General features: G+C 43.4%; 1 protein-coding gene across 1 annotated transcript in view; it reads right to left on the bottom strand.

Annotated features, from left to right (window-relative positions):
* Nucleotides 1-16,386, bottom strand: part of DDC (dopa decarboxylase) — a gene marked incomplete at its 3' end in the record, with an annotated part of 69,419 nt that overhangs the window by 30,400 nt on the left and 22,633 nt on the right. Inside the window, exons 6-7 of the mRNA XM_084247731.1 lie at nucleotides 8,993-9,059; nucleotides 3,323-3,417 (exon numbers count right to left, since the gene is read on the bottom strand). Of these exons, the coding sequence (XP_084103857.1) occupies nucleotides 3,323-3,417; nucleotides 8,993-9,059 (162 nt within the window). The remainder of the gene's footprint in view (nucleotides 1-3,322; nucleotides 3,418-8,992; nucleotides 9,060-16,386) is intronic.

Genomic DNA, 16,386 nt, shown 5'->3' with positions numbered 1-16,386 from the left:
ATTAGTTCCCTCCTAGGGGGCTGGCTGATCTGTTTAAATTTCTTTCATTACCCAACTGTGATATTTTCCTCCTGCAGACAGAGAGAAAGCTTCTTTATCTCTAGGGTAAGGCTACAACAGGATATTGCAGTTCTCTTATCTGACCAATTGAGTAGCAAGGCAAGGAGAGAATCTGTAATAATAGAGGGGAAATGGGAATGACTCACTGTTGGGCATGAAATCCTGACTGCAGCTGACAGAATCTCCTGCAATGCCTGCCTAGGAGGACTGAGGGTGAGGCCTCTCTCTCCACCCCCATGAAAGATGAAACCTCGGTATGTCATGTCATGTGAAAGGGAGGGGAAGTGGTAATAGGAAAAGACCCTGAAATTCTGAACCTGATAGAGTTGGAATGGGTATCTTGTCTCTCTTCCCTGGAGTCTTCAGGGAAAGACATTTCCAGCAATGTGTACATCTCCATAACAGAAAGTATATGGTGTGTGGGCTTCACCTCCCCAAAAGGATCAGATAGACTTTTCTCTGTAGGCGAGAGTTGCTCTCTTGACCCCTTGGTATGGGACCTGGAGGTCAATCCAGGCCTTGTGAGCCTCAGGAGTTTTATTACCATTGCTTAAGGTACACAGATTGCTGTGCCTTGAGAGCAGTGAGGGCTCTGAAGCCTAGGAAAAGCTTCTATTCTTGCCTATATCCTCCCCTAAGAGGGCTAAGGGATGTTCAAGGTGATTTCTTTTGTTCTCAGACAATGGTATGGAGATTTATTATTCATTCTTCACACCAAACACTTCACAACTAACCACCAGATCTAGAGATTGGATGCTAGCACTCAATTTTCAGGACTTCTCCCTACCATACCTGTCTCCCCAATATTTATTGAAGCCTCCTGAAGCACCATTTACCTGGAGATTGATCTATTCAGAGCACCAGAGTAATTATTGAATGAAAAAGTGAGTAAGTGAATGAATTCAATGGAGATATAAACCAGAAAGCTCTTTATACATTAGTAAAACTAGATTATTCTGTTCAAAGAAAGATGGAAATATTTGCATTCTATCCCGCTGATGCCCACTTTCCTGGTATTGTGGAATTATGAGAATTCAAACTGGTAATTAGAAAGCTGATTGGCAAGCGTGACATGATATCAGAGAGAGATTCTGGGAGACAGTTTCTCCAGGACATGGTGAAAAATTAATAATAGCACGTAATGTATGCACAGTGCATGCTGTGTGGGAGATATTATTTTTTTAAGGCTTTTAAATATTATTAACTTCTTTGATTCTTTCAACAGTCCCTCAAAGGAGGAACCATTACTAGATTTCATTTGTGAGGTGTAGAGAGGAAACTTAACCTCCCCAGTGGGATAGAACCAGTCCTAGGGTAAAATTGGGTTTCAAACAGGCAGTCAAATGCCATAGCCATGCTTTCACTCCCCACCCGCATATGAGAGGGGTCTCAGGAGACCTCTGCCTCTGAGCAGACAACCCAGAGTCACAGCTTCACTGACTTACTGTCTCCTTCTCACTGCCCAAGTCTGCCTCTCCAATCCTTTATTGCATTTACATCTGAATTTCTGGCAAATAGGAACTCCTGCCCCTTGAGCTGCTCCAACAAAACCATGCTGGAGTCCAAAATGGCCCATCAGAGCACATTCCTCAGGACATGGCTGTGTTAAGTCTATGCTAGACTTAACTTAGGCAGACAGAGCATTGGTCAATAGTTTTCATTGCTCTCTCTCAAAGAAGGAAGTGTTTTAGTTGGCATTGCAGGCCATATTTAACAAATTCTGGACATGACATAGGACATTAAAATGCATTGGTAGCTGCTCGTTTAATATCGATAGCAGTGAATATCAAGTTTGCTTACATGGTCAAAACATGATTATCATATTGAGCCCGGCTAGATAGAATTGCAAGTCAGAATTTTAAGTTAGGGCCTCCGCAGTGGCTCAGCGGTTGCGCACTGGGTTGCAAAGCTGCCCGCAGCCTCTGCAGCGCCGGTTCCATCCCCGGCTGCCGGGCGAGGGTCCCACATAGCGCGCAGACCTCTCCTACTGCCCGCTGCTCCCCTCAGCAGTGTACTTCGGTCCTACCTGTTCTGCTCCCTGCCCTGGCTCTGATGAATTCTCTCACCCTCCCGCGCTTCTGACTGTACCCAGTGCTTGTATAAATAAATAAATAAATCTTTAAAAAAAGAAAAGGAATTTTAAGTTACCCTTGATCTGAAATGCATTAAGATCTTATCTTATTCCTACTTATGTTCCTACAGTTTCATATGCTAAAATATACCATATCCAGCTATACCTAAGATTTGAATACATTAAAAATAGTTGTAGGCACACTATTTATAATAGGTAAGACTTGGAATCAATCCAAATGCCCAAAAATAGACAACTGGATCACCAAGATGTGGTATCTATACACAATGGAATACTATTCAGCAATCAAAAAAGATAAACTAATGCCATTTGTAGCAACATGGATGGAGCTTGAAAGGATTATGATCAGTGAAATAAGTCAGAGAGAAAAAGAAAAATACTGGATGGTTTCACTTACAGTAGGAATATAGGGGATCAAGGGAAAAATAATAACAAAAAAAAAACCTGCAACAAAATAAAACAAAAATAAACAGTCAACTATAAATCAGAGACATTCTGCAGGGGAAGAGGAGGGAAAGGGATCAAAATTAGGGCAGGAAGAGCACAAGGGACTTTGGTGATGGTGCACAGGTGAGATGATGGTGGAAATTCTATGGGGACTACAGCTGAGAAAAGAAAGCAAACATTGTAAGAAAAAATAAATAAATAGATTTATAAAATAGATTAATTAAATTAAATAAAAAAATAGTTGCAAGTATCAAGAAGACAGGCTGTATGACCAGGGAAGGCTCTCAACATGTTACAAGAAATGCAAGTTCCAATCATCACTGGGACTGGTTTGAAAATAACTTCTGAAACAAACACAACAGTGAATTTAATGTCACATCTTTATAAGAAGTCACTGATAACATGACACTTTAAAAAAAAAAGATTGTATAAAAGAGCAAAGAGCGGGCCTCCCTGGTGGCACAAGGAGCTAAGTACATCCCTGTGAAGCTATCTGCAGCCTCTGCAGCATGAGTTATCCACATGGTGCATCAGACCTCTCCTGCCTCACCTGCTGCTCCCCTCAGCAGTGTATTTCAGTCAATCTGCCTGTTCTGTTCCCCACTCTGTCTGTGGTGAATCCTCTCACCCCCTGCACCTCTTGCCTGTACCCCAGTTCTTGTATGCATAAATAAATAAATCTTTAAACAACAACAACAAAAAAAAAACAAAGAACACACCCACCTCCACTCCATTTAGAAGATGCCGGAACTCAGGGCAGATGAAGGCACTGCCCGCATAGGCAGCATCGATGTGCAGCCACAGGTTCTCTTGGTTACCTAGAGTTCAGATGAAACTTGTGAGTTCTCAAACAGATGCCTTCATCATTTGGGGGTAACAGTTGGGCTCATCCAATTCCAGAGTCCTTGCACATAGTCCATCAATAGCATTTGTTGACCCGTGTTCTGGATTCCTAGTAGGGCTCCTTTCCTCTGAAGGCCACAAAACTGAGGACAGAGGTTGTGTGCTGTGTCCCCACAGTGTGTGGTACACACTAGACATTCAACATGTACATGGAAAGTGAGGGGAAATGGAAACAGTTGTGCCCTTGACTTTTAAGTCTCCTGCTCCTGCTCAGCCTGACTCCAATGGACTAACACACTCAACCCACCAGGCTACCCCCATCCGCTTCTAGTTAACTTACCTGCACATGTGCTCCCCCACCTGGAATTTCCTCTTGATTCTCTTGACTCACTCATATGAAGTCTTTCCCATGAGAAACACTGGAGGAAGGTTGTGTAGACACTCCACAACACCTTGATCTGACTCACTCCAGCCCTGTGTGACCTAAATCCTTTATTTTATACTCTCAGAATTTCAGAGATTATCCTCAGCTCCTTTGTGGATACAGTGTTTTCTTTTCTTTTTTTTTAAGATTTATTTATTTATTTATACCAGAACCAGGGTACAGGCCAGATGTACAAGAGGGTGAGAGGATTCACCAGAGACAGAGTGGGAACAGAACAGGCAGACCAACGAAATACACTGCTGAGGGGAGCAGCAGGCACGACAGGAGAGGTCTACACCACCATGTGAGACCCTCACTGGCCAGCCAGAATCGAACCAGCGCTGCAGAGGCTGTGGACAGCTTCACAGCATGGGGCTCAACTGCCTGGGCCACCAGGGGAGGCCCCTGGATACAGTGTTTTCTTCCCAACCATGCTGGTAGAGACTTGCAGGAAGAGACCATGTCTTATTTGGGAGGTAAAATGGTCCCTTTTTTTTTTTAAGGATTCATTTTATTTTTATACAAGAACTGGGGTATAGGCCAGAGGCATTGGAGGGTGAGAGAATTCACCAGAGACAGAGCAGGGAGCAGAACAGGCAGATGAACCAAAAACATTGCTAAGGGGAGCAGCGGGCAAGACAGGAGAGGTCTGCCGTGCCATGTGGGTATCTCCCTGGACAGCTGGAACTCGAACCCACGCTGCAGAGGCTACAGACAGCTTCACAGTTCTGCACTCAACCCACCAAGCCATCCGGGAGGTCCAAAATGGTCCCTTCTTTAAATGTACTTTCTCAGTTTGGACATATTTGGTTCAATTCCTGCCACCCACAATCAGCAGTCATGTGGCCTTACCTACTGACTCCAAGCTCCTTCTCATGAGTAAATGGAGAAAAAAGTAGCACCAGCAACTTAAGGGGTAAAATGAGGGAACCTATTGCGCCTGATACAAATTAGCACAGAGTTAGTGAGGAATCTGTGTGATCATCTCCATCTCAACCCTGGGTAGTTAACTGATCATATACTACATAAGCATGGAGGTTACAGGATTTCAGAGTCTTTCCTTCTAGATAAGGACACTGCTCTTGGAACCACTGAGTCAGGGAATACTTGTAGGAGTTAGTCACCACCTGCTCAGTACATCCACACCTGCTGAAAAATTCACGGTTTGTTTTTTTCATGGTCACACATGAAATGTGTATTACTCATACATGACACACACTACTCTTACACAATGAGTACTAATCATACATGATTCCTACATGGCACCCATACATGATGTGTTGCCCATAGACGATACAAGTGTTACCCATATATAATGAATGTTAATCATACATGATTAATTTTGCACATTATACTTGTTACTCACACATGATGTTACTCACACATGATGCTTACTGTCCACACATGGTGTGTGCTACCAATATATGATGAGCAACTCTCAGCTCTGCTGACAAAATACCTAAGAGGCATTTTGAAACCTTGATTCAGTTTGATTTTCAGGATTGAAGGGATTAAAGCCCTCATTTGATCAAGATCCAATGTATTCCACAGACTGGAGTTATGGCCACATAGTGTCCACTGTCCTGTGTGAGATCTGGCAACTAGAACCCAGTTTTATACCTGGTGAAGAGTGCCTGCTTCATCACCTCATGAGAACTGGTCTCACTGGTGCCTGCAGAATCCCATATGATGGGGCAGCAAGCCAGGGAAAAGAGGCTTATCCTAGGAAAAAATGGACAACCCCTGTTGCTTAGATATGCTGTGGTCAGATAGAAATTCTACATTGAGGGCCTCCCTGGTGGCGCAAGGGGTTAAGATGGAACCTTTGAAGCTATCTGCAGCCACTGCAGTATGAATTTGATCCCCTGCTAGGGAGCTATCCAAATGGCGCAGCAGACCTCTCTTGTCTCGCCCGCTGCTCCCCTCTGTAGTGATTTCAGTAGATCTACCTGTTCTGCTCCCCACTCTGTCTCTGGTGAATCCTCTCACACCCCTCCCACACCTCTGGCCTGTACACAAGTTCTTGTATGCATACATAAATACATCTTAAAAAAAAAAAAGAAACTCTACATTCACTTATAAAAAGACATAATATCACAAAACAAGTTTGAACTTTCAATACATTTGTTTGGGGTGCTTCCAGAATGCTAGTAAGGGAGCTTCATTTCCTATTAGGGTTTCTTTTTAGTTCGACAGACACCAGTGTCTGAGTTTGGTTCCAGATAACAGGCAGGGGGTTGGGTGAACAGATGGGCAGGCCAGAGCATGGAGCTGCATGCCACAGGATGAGATCCACCCTGCACTGCGGTCAGCCCCATCAAGGGAGAAGGGGTCACCTCCTGCTACCAGTGCCATTTCCTATGCAGGTCCCACGGGTGGTAGCAGCCAGGCCCCATGCCCTCTCATGTTGCAGCCCCTCACCCACACTGCCATCCTAGAAGCAACAGGGGTCCTGCCTGTGTGCTTCACCTTCCACACTCCCAGAACCCCCTTCCTCTACTTCCCACTTTCACACCCCCTTCCTGTCTCTTTCAACTATCTGCTTTCTGTGTCTCTTTGTCTTCTTAATAAAACCCACCAAGAAATTCCATTGCTCCATCCAAGGGACAGATGAATTAAGCAGCCTCTCAGATGAATTAAGCTAGAAGAAACTAACCAAACAGAAAATGCCTTTCCTAAAGCAGCAGTTTGGAAAAAATCATCTTCTAATGTGCACTCTTTGGTAAATAGCATCTCTGAATTATTTTAATGGCTTATTCTAGTACCATATTCTTACACTTTATAACAGTCAGCTAAGATCTCAGAACACACTTGTTTGGAGTTGAGGAATGCTAACTCTCGGTGACAGTCAAGTGAATGGAGTTAGAGAAGGGAGAGTGGTCACAGGCACTCACTTAACCGTGGAGGCATTGCTGGTTAGTAACAGCGTCAGCAGTAACCACTATAATTGTCAAAATTAAGTTCACATGTATAAACATTGGCAGCAAATGGAAGGTTTTTGGCATTCACACATGTCTGCTCCCTCAGCCAACCCCAAACAACTCCCATGTTTGGCACTAAAGTCATCACAAATTTAGCTCTTCCCACAGCTCCCAGACCTGGGGCTGAGGGAGCTACAGGACAGCAGGATAGCCTGAGCTGGGTCCCTGGCTGCAAATGCCAAGTGCCACGCACTGGCTGTCACCGCCTTGGTCTGGTAGGCAGCCAGCCCTGGCACTCAGGGAACAGCAGGGCCTCGTGGTCCATGCCCTGCAGAAAACCTCAGCCTTTAAATCCAATAGCCGGGAATTACATCAGCCGGTTGCTGCCCAGGACAGCCAGTTCCCAGCCTGACATCTGAGTCAGAGAGGACACAAGCTGCTGGCCCTCACCAACAGGGGATTGCAGCTAGCGCTTGCAGCTAGCGAGGTCAATGTGATGGCTGTCCTGAGCCAGCTAGTCTGTGCCTTCTCCTCAGCCCTGGGCCATACATGACTACCTTTATTTTTATTTATTTATTTTTTTATAGAGGCATGCTTTATTTATTTGTTTGCTGGTTTGTTTGTTTGTTTGGTTTATACATGCACTGGGTACAGTCAGAAGCGCGGGAGGGTGAGAGAATTCACCAGAGCCAGAGCGGGGAGCAGAGCAGGCAGAAGGACCGAAGTACACTGCTGAGGGGAGCAGCGGGCGGCAGGAGAGGTCTGCACGCCATGTGGGACCCTCCTCCGGTGGCCGGGGAGCAGCCGGGGATCGAACCGGTGCCACAGAGGCCGCGGGCAGCTTCGCAACCCAGCGCTCAACCGCTGCGCCACCGGGGAGGCCCACATGACTACCTTTAACCAGCTGTTCTTACAGGTTCCTGCACAGGTCATAGATAGGGGAGCAAAACCTATGTGAACGGGCAATTTTGCACCTATAGCCACTCATCACAGCCTGTCACTGTCACCTCCTTCCTCCAGCACAAGCGAAATACTGTACCTTTTATCTTGCATTTTCTGTACCATAATTCACCCTTTCAGGAATACAGGGAGGGAACTACCATCATTTCACAGTTAAAACTGCTGTTCTCGTCTCCCCTCTACAGATGGGAAATGAAGCTCAGATTGAAGGCACACAGTTTTATATGCTGAGCCCTGGCTGCACCATGGCTGTTCTGTGGCCCTAGCTGAGCCCAGGTACTACATCACCCCATCTCCCAAGAGCTCACAGCAGGGAAGAGGGTCCAATCACCAGAGGATGGGCCACAGGTGGACTGCTGTTAGATGAGGTGATACACATGCTGGGAACAGGTAGATGGGAAATGAGCCAAGGCCAAGTGCTTGGCCTGACATTTAGCACAAGCTACAAATCCATGATCTGAGGGTCTGACTGGCAGTAGGTCCATGGGACTAGAGGCTCCCAAGGCAGGGGAAGGGGAGTTTCCAGAACCCATGGTTCTATGAGGAAAGGTCTCTGGCCATAGAGTCCCTCCAAGGCCTGTTGCACTCTCAGGACCATAATGAAAGGTGGATGCTTAGAAACAGAACTGCTTCTTCTACTTCACCTTTTTCATTCTCCAGCGTCTCAGAAAAATTAAATGTCCTAAGTGAGAGCAGAAGGTGCGAAAACACAGCAGTGTTCTTTGGAGAAGTCTTTTTTTTTTTTTTTCAATATTGATTTGTTTCATCAGGTTAAGTAATTTACTATCTGCATTCAGTAATTCCAAAAAGGCTTAAAAAGAGATCCTAGAGACTTACTTCTGCATGACCCATGTGTGAGGGGCTGTGTCTAAAAGGTGAAATTGTTCTCTATGGGCCAATATCCTTCAGTTTCGTATTACTGGTTCATTGCTAGAAACGTATCTTTTTCTTATAATGTGTGCTGGTTAAAAGTAAGCTCAGCTCTCATCCAGTTAGCACAAATTCTGAGCTTGAGAAATTCAAGCAACTTAGGCTTATATTATTGCAAATAAAGAAGAGTTTGCCAAGCTATAATATTAAGTTCTTATGCTAACATTATACTTCATTAGGATATAGTTATGTTACAGATAAGTATATTCTATTAGATAATGCAAATATTATGGAGGAGAGCCCAAAGAGGAAGTTCTACCAAATACCCGACATATTGAGAATATTTTCCAGAAGAAAATTTAATTAGATACTTACAGATAGGACCCACTTCTAAGAGGTTGTCAAAAGAGCAGCAGGATGTGGTCCCCAATGTAGCCACCACCTGAAGAACGAAAAGCAGAGCTCTTTTCAGCCTCCATGTCTTAGTGGCCATCATTCCCTCCATACACACAACCACCCTCTAAGTCCAGCCCAGATCCTTGAACATGGAGCGCAATGAGTATATGCTAAAAGGAGATGCGAAGCTATAAATGTGCACTTAATCTTTGATGAAAGCATCATGAAGATTGAGAGAAACATATTCACTGACAGCAAATGAGACTGTGAGGCTAGACCTGGGCATGTGCATGATTCCCCCAAGAGCTGTGAGCATCACTGAAGCTGCACCATATAGCTGGCATTTCCTGTGCTTGTTTCCTTGTGTTCATAGTGACTGTAAGGATAGATTTCCTTCTGTGAGGCAGGAAATCTAATTTTCTGTCCTGGTTTGGTGTGTGAGGAAAGCAGAGCAAGCAGGCTGGCAAGGACCACATGACAGTGGGCTGGTGCTCTCAGGATGTGGTGAAATCTCCTTTTAGAACAGCCTTCAAGGGCAGTTCAGAGCCATGAAGAATTTGATCAAGAGTACCCTTCACTGACTTGACCTTTTCTCTGAATGAAAGTATGCCCAGCATTAACTTCATCCCTCAAAAGAAGATTTGTTCTAAAGAGATTCATGGGAAAACCCTACTGACATTGAACATAATTTCTGAAGGGGCATTTCAAGGCAGTGTTGTGCACTGCTGGTGACACCACTGAGAAATGTGGACCAAGTCCTGGACCTGCTCTTGCTCTCCCAGCCCTTTGTGATCCAAAGACATGGATCAATCCCACACACAGGGCTGTCTCCCCTGTAAACAAACCAATGGAGCCCTTGAAACTGGTGTCCATATCTTATTTCTGTACATTGCCAGAAATGTACACCTTGCTGGACATGGAATAACTACCAAAACACAAAATCAAAATCAAAATCAAAACACAAAACACAAAACACAAAAACACAAAATTTTAGTGCCAAAGCACTAAAATCAAACTCTCTTAAAATGATCAAAAATCATATTATGTTTACAAAAAGAAAGAGCCTGATAGATTTGCAATACCATGTACTATCTGGATAATGAGGTTTCACTTAGATAGAAGTATGGAATATCATTCAATCTATGTAGTCTTTATGAGCCCCCATTAGGATCCCAGAAATACCACATGCCCTGAGAATAGAGACGAAGAGTTCAGAAATGTAAAATCTAACAAGCTTGAGAACCAGATCAGAGGCTTTCTGGTTACGTTTCGCCTATACTGACTTAAAAACCAAGTACACCCCTCAAAGTGCTTTTTTGCAAGAAGGCATCATGCCTGCCCTGTGTGAGGCTCAGCTGGCATCCCAGCCCTCTGTGTGCACAGTTGCTGGGGCTGGAGAACAGATCTGTCCAGGGACCAGAGTTGTCCTGTGCCCAAGGGCAGAAGGTGATGGCTCCATCTATGTTTTTAAAAGAATAGTAAAAATTATGTAGTTAAAAAAAATATGGTGAGTCAATCATCTTAATATTACTTGCGTATTTATTTTCTCATGTTTAAGAGCTTCTTGGGAATTACATATTTGTAGTTCAGCAATTCCTTCCATTTCACCTCATTTTCCACTGATAAATTCTAATTGAATTAAGGGCAATAGCTTATTTTGTTTTTTGAAAATTTTTAATGGACTTTTTTTTAATGAAGTCAACATGGGTTTGCAACACTGTATATGATTTAGAGGTATAGGATCACACTCATTAAGAGTGTATTATCATTCCATACGCACACCAGAGTCCTCCACCAGAGTCCATGGTGCCCCATCTCCACTCTGCTCTCTTTCATCCACTCCCCCTCTTGTATCCTCAGTTCTGCAGTCAGCTGTCTATGGTTTTTCATTGGTTAAGTTTTACCTGACCCTTTGATTTATTTATTTATATTCCACATTTAAATGACACCATCTGGCATTTGTCTTAATCCTCTTGATTTATTTTGCTGAGGTTAATCCCCTCTACTTCCATCCATGTTGTTGCAAATGGCAAGAATGTCTTTTTTTACAGCTCAGTAGAATTTCATTGTGCATATGTAACACATTTTCTTAACCTACTCATCTGTCTTTGTTTCCATAGGTTGGCTATTTATTGTAAATAGTGTAGCAAGGAACATAAGTGTGCAGAGATCCCTTTGGATTTGTGTTTTTGCGTTTTTGCATTTTTCAGGTAGATACTCAGGATGGAATTGCTGGATTTTGGTTTATAGCCACCCTTATTTTGATATTTTAAATGTAATTATTGATGTTTTTGTTCTGAGCCTGGAGTATTTCTGTAAAAACAAAAAAATCTTGCTTGGTCGTAGAAATGACTCTATTGAGAGTAACAGAGCCTGTTCTCTGAGTACTCAACTCTTTGCAGATTTGGAACTTTGCAGAAATGTTTTATTCAGTAACCTTTGAGTTGGATACTTTTATGACCCTTACTTTATAGTTGATCGAAGTACAACTCTCAGAGTGGATTAAAGTCTCTCAGAAAGGCAAAAACAGACCAGAAGTAAGCCCAACCAGAGTAGATAACTGACTGTTGCACTAGTTAAAGTGCCCAGCACCCTGGGCCATGTCAGAGGCCCTTCCAACAATCCAAGCCCTTTGCTGCAGCTCAGGATGGAGACTGTGGGCACACAGTAGGGTCCAGCAAGAAAGCGTCAAGCCAGCAAGGCAGCAGGGCACAGTGATGACAAATCGGCTTGTCTTAATTCTCAGAAGCCACTTCAAAGTCAGCACCTGCTCTGCCCCAGGCTCTGATTACCTCGGCTCAGCTCAGTGACACTAACCTGATTTCAGCAGCTCTGCAGAGGCGTAATCACATTTGTGCATAGGGAGGGAGGGAGGAGATGTGCAAGCACCCCTATCTCAGAGAGCCCTTGTTGCTCCTGCTGTGCAGAGCCTCCTCCCCCACCTGCCTTGCCCATCAACAGACAACCATTTTGCTGGAATACATGTCCTGCAGGCACTACATCTGCCTTTGGCCTGACCTTATCAAATTAGTTCTGGGGAAGGCAAATCATCACCAGGAAGAAAGAGAACCTTTATTTAAGGCCCAACAAGGTCATTCTGGGCCAAATATTCAGTCCTCCCAGTTCAAATCTATAAAACATGCCCTTTACTCTCAGCAGTTGTTCTTGAAATTTGAGGGGTCTGGAACCTATCTGTGAATATAAAGAAGGCTATTAGTCTGCATCTCAGAATTATTCATATAGATATTAAGCACTTGCAGAATGTTTCAACGGGAACAGCTTCATAGTAAATCGACACTAAAGTCACTGCACTTGCTAGCCTGGGCTAGTGTCTGTCTCCAGCTTCAAGTCTCTTGACTGCCCACATAAGGTATAAATCCAGCTGCATTTCCTAGAATATCCTGTGATGGTTCACATCTCTAACTTCACAGTACTCTTTATTCAATACCAAAAAATAATTTCTGCCTACAGTTCTCTAGGGCATGGATATGCATTGTGTTATCTTTTAACAGAAGCTTCATTGACCTTCTCACCAATAACTTAATTCTACCCTCCACCCTTTGTCCAGTGCATTTCTCATCAAATAGGGCAAAGACCCCCCCCCTCCAATCAAGAACCATTCCATGAGAGAAACCACCATGATGTTCACAAATCCCGCGGGACAGGTACATGGGGTGATCTGATGGAAGTAAGCCCTGGATGAATGCAGGAAGGCAAGCATGGGTGAGCTTGGAGATGTCTCTTTTCACCCAAATATAGGATTGGTCCTTCTCTGTTGCTTCTGTTAGCAGAATATCACAAATGCCTCAAGTATTTCCTGAAATTTTGGTATTCAAAGCAAAATCCTGTAAGTTTATTCTTTGGTATGTCATCTTCCTGAAGAAAGATAAAACTTAAGTTTTATTCCTCTCAAAACAGTATAACCTTCTTTTCAATTCTTGTTTCTCTCCTCACTTGTTCCCTTCACTTGAGCGTATAAATATAAATCACATTAGCTGCCAGAAGAAGATCAAAAGGAGCTCCAGAAGAAGACCGATACAAGTAAGACTCCAATTACAGTAATACAAAGTCAAAGTAGAAATAGTCTACCTTCCTTGTTCATTAAAGAACATAGAATTGAATGCCTAGTGGCAAACTTAAGGAAATTTCCTTTCAAGATATTCATAAAATTGGTCAAACCTTTCATCATTTGAAAAAAATGTTGCTAGAAGCAAAAATGGTTCTATGGGAGTTCCTGGCAGGACCCAGATGCATTAGACAGACTTGGCAACACCTGTGACACACTCAGACTGCCTAGGGAATTTAGAAAGATGGAAAGGAAAGAGAGAAAATCATCAGAACCCTGCTCCCCATCCACAAAGCCGCCACAACATCTAGAAGTAGGAGGAAAAGTTTGAAGACAAGAAACCAGGAGAATTCTGAAACATCAAAGGGATCCAGTCAACAAAAGGTGGGCAAGCAGGCCTTCCCACAGATATACAGCTCCAGGAGAGGGCCTCTTTAATGCTGCACCTCCCTTCCCCCTCTTGGAGACCAGAAAACTTTTAACTGGTCAGTTGTACTTATGTGGGAAGGATCAGCAGGAGCCTATCAGGGCTCATCACTACATTGGGGGCCTCTTGGTACCCCAAGCCCTTAGAGGAGGGAGGCCGCAGTAGCCCCAACACCCACCCAACTACCTCATGGACGCAGAAGTTGTGTCCATGCTCCCACACCACAGCTGCAGCTATTTTGGGCCCATCTGAGCTTGTTTTCTTTCTCTTCCTATATATATCTACCCTCCTTGGGAAGACCACCCAACTCAGCCCCACGGTAGTCCCCTGTGTACCAGATTAAAACAGCAACATCTAATTTACTGGAAAACGTCAGAGCCCTGAGGGCAATTCTCCGCCCATCTGTTTGTGTGTTTGTTTATTTAGTGGTCAGTTTGCTGTCTGTTATATTTCCCTCTCTATTATTTCTGTTTTCTGATTCTTCTATCGTTCTTCTTTCTCCCTTTCAACATCACCATCACCATTTTCTCTTCTCCTTCTGCTACATCCCCACTTCCTCCCCCTCCCCTTTCCTCATCCCCATATCAGGCCCCTTCCTTCTCTCACCTTTGTCCCTTCTACATTTCCCTATCATCCTCTTCTTTCTCCTCATTTCTTTTTTCTCTTATTCTCTTTTGATCCTGGTATTCTTCTGAGATACCTAGAAGGACCTAGCAGTTCAACATAGAAATACATCCCACCCAGACTGCAGACACCTCCCACAGGACTTGACCTCATCATGGGTCTGGAGGCACAATAATCCACAACAGACTATCAACTACCACAGGCAGAGACATTGGATCTCATCCTACAAACTGGGGGCTGGAAAAGCAGGGGCTCCTACTGCAAAGCACTGCTCAGAACAACACCTACAATAATAGAGGAGTGTCCAGACACCTGAGCCATGGCAGCTCAGAACCTAGGCAGACACATCCACTCCTGAGCAAGAGAAATCCGAAGTCATGCCCACCAGCACCAGCAGTACAGGGCACTACGAAGAGAGTAAAGCTGAAGGCAAACAATGGGAAAAAAGAACATTACAAATGATCAAGCAGGCCCTTCTGGGAACAATACACCACAGAAAAAAGTCAACCTCCAGAAACCAATAACATGGACACGGAAGAATATCTCCGCCTAACAGACAAAGAATTCAAAAAGGCCATCATGAAAACAATGAAAGAGTTAAGAGAAAACGCAGAGAGAGATAAGGATATAATCAATAAACTGAGGAAGAAAGTGAAGAAACTGGAGGATATCCAGAGATTAGGAGAGGAACACAATAATTCAGGGAAAAGCCATGAAAATAGAATGGAAGAAATGCAGGAATGGATCAGTACTCTTGAAGATACAGACATAAAAAGAACCAAAAAAGAAAAGGAAAGAGAAATACAAATAAAAAAGAATAAAGAAGCACTTTGAGAACTATCTGACACCATGTGGAAAGGAAATATAAGAGTCGTAGGAATCCCAGAAGGTGAGGAGACAAAGGAACTGAGAAGCTATTCAAGGAGATAATTGAAGTGTCCAAGCATGAAGATGGAAATGAAAATAGACATACAGGAAGGTAGAAGAACACCAAATAACCACAACAAAAGGAAAACTATGGCAAGACACATAATAGTAAAGTTCCCAAAGGTCCAAGACAAGGAAAAAATAATGAAACTAATGAGGGCAAACAAACAGATAAACTATAAAGGAAAATCAACTAAGCTGATATCAGACTTCTCTGAAGACATACTACAGGCAAGAAGAGGATGGAGTGACATATTTAATAAACTCCAAGTCAACAAATTCCAACCAAGAATACTCTCCCCCACAAAGCTGTCCTCTTTCTATGAAGGAAAAAGAAAAGCCTTCTGAGATAAACAAAATCTCCAGAAATTAATTACTACTAAACCCCAACTCCAAAATATATTACAAGAAACCCTAAAGTCAAAACCAACAAAGGAATGAATAGGAAGAACAGAATAAGGTAAGGGGACCTCCCCAGTGGCGCAGTGGTTGAGCGCTGGGTTGCGAAGCTGCCTGCAGCCTCTGCAGCGCCGGTTCGATCCCCGGCTGCTCCCCGGCCACCGGAGGAGGGTCCCACATGGTGCGCAGACCTCTCCTGCCGCCCGCTGCTCCCCTCAGCAGTGTACTTTAGTCCTTCTGCCTGCTCTGCTCCCCGCTCTGGCTCTGGTGAATTCTCTCACCTTCCCGCGCTTTTGACTGTACCCAGTGCTTGTATAAATAAATAAATAAATAAATAAATAAATAAATAAATAAATAAATAAATCTTTAAAAAAAAAAAGAACAGACAGAAAGGTAAGGAATAGATTCACAAAAAGGCAAACAAAATGGCTAATACCGATGCTAGTGTATCAATATTAACTCAATGTAAATGGACTAAACTCATCAATAAAAAGAAAGAGTAGCAGGCTGGATTAAAAAGCAGAACCCAACCTTCTGCTGTCTACAGGAAACACATTTAACTACAAAAAATAAACTTAGATTGAAAGTAAAAGGTAGGAAAACAATTCTACAAGCAAATGGACCAAAAAAGAAGGCAGGACAGCTATACTTATGTCAGATAAAATAGCCTTTAAACTAAAAAAAGTAAAAAGAAACATAGATGGTCATTACATTATGATTAAGGGGACAATACATCAGGATGACATAACATTCATCAACATATACTCACCAAATGAAGGAAAAAATACGTATGTAGTAGGAGACTTCAACACACCACTCTCACCAATGGACAGATCAATGAGACAAAAAAATAAGTACACTAGAGCGCTAAATAAGGACCTAGACCTCATGGGCTTAACAGACATCTACAGGACACTGTACCCAAAAAAT

Source organism: Talpa europaea (assembly GCF_964194135.1).
Source record: "Talpa europaea genome assembly, chromosome: 11".
In the NCBI taxonomy this organism is placed as follows: domain Eukaryota; kingdom Metazoa; phylum Chordata; class Mammalia; order Eulipotyphla; family Talpidae; genus Talpa; species Talpa europaea.
This window is presented reverse-complemented; position numbering and strand designations above follow the sequence as displayed.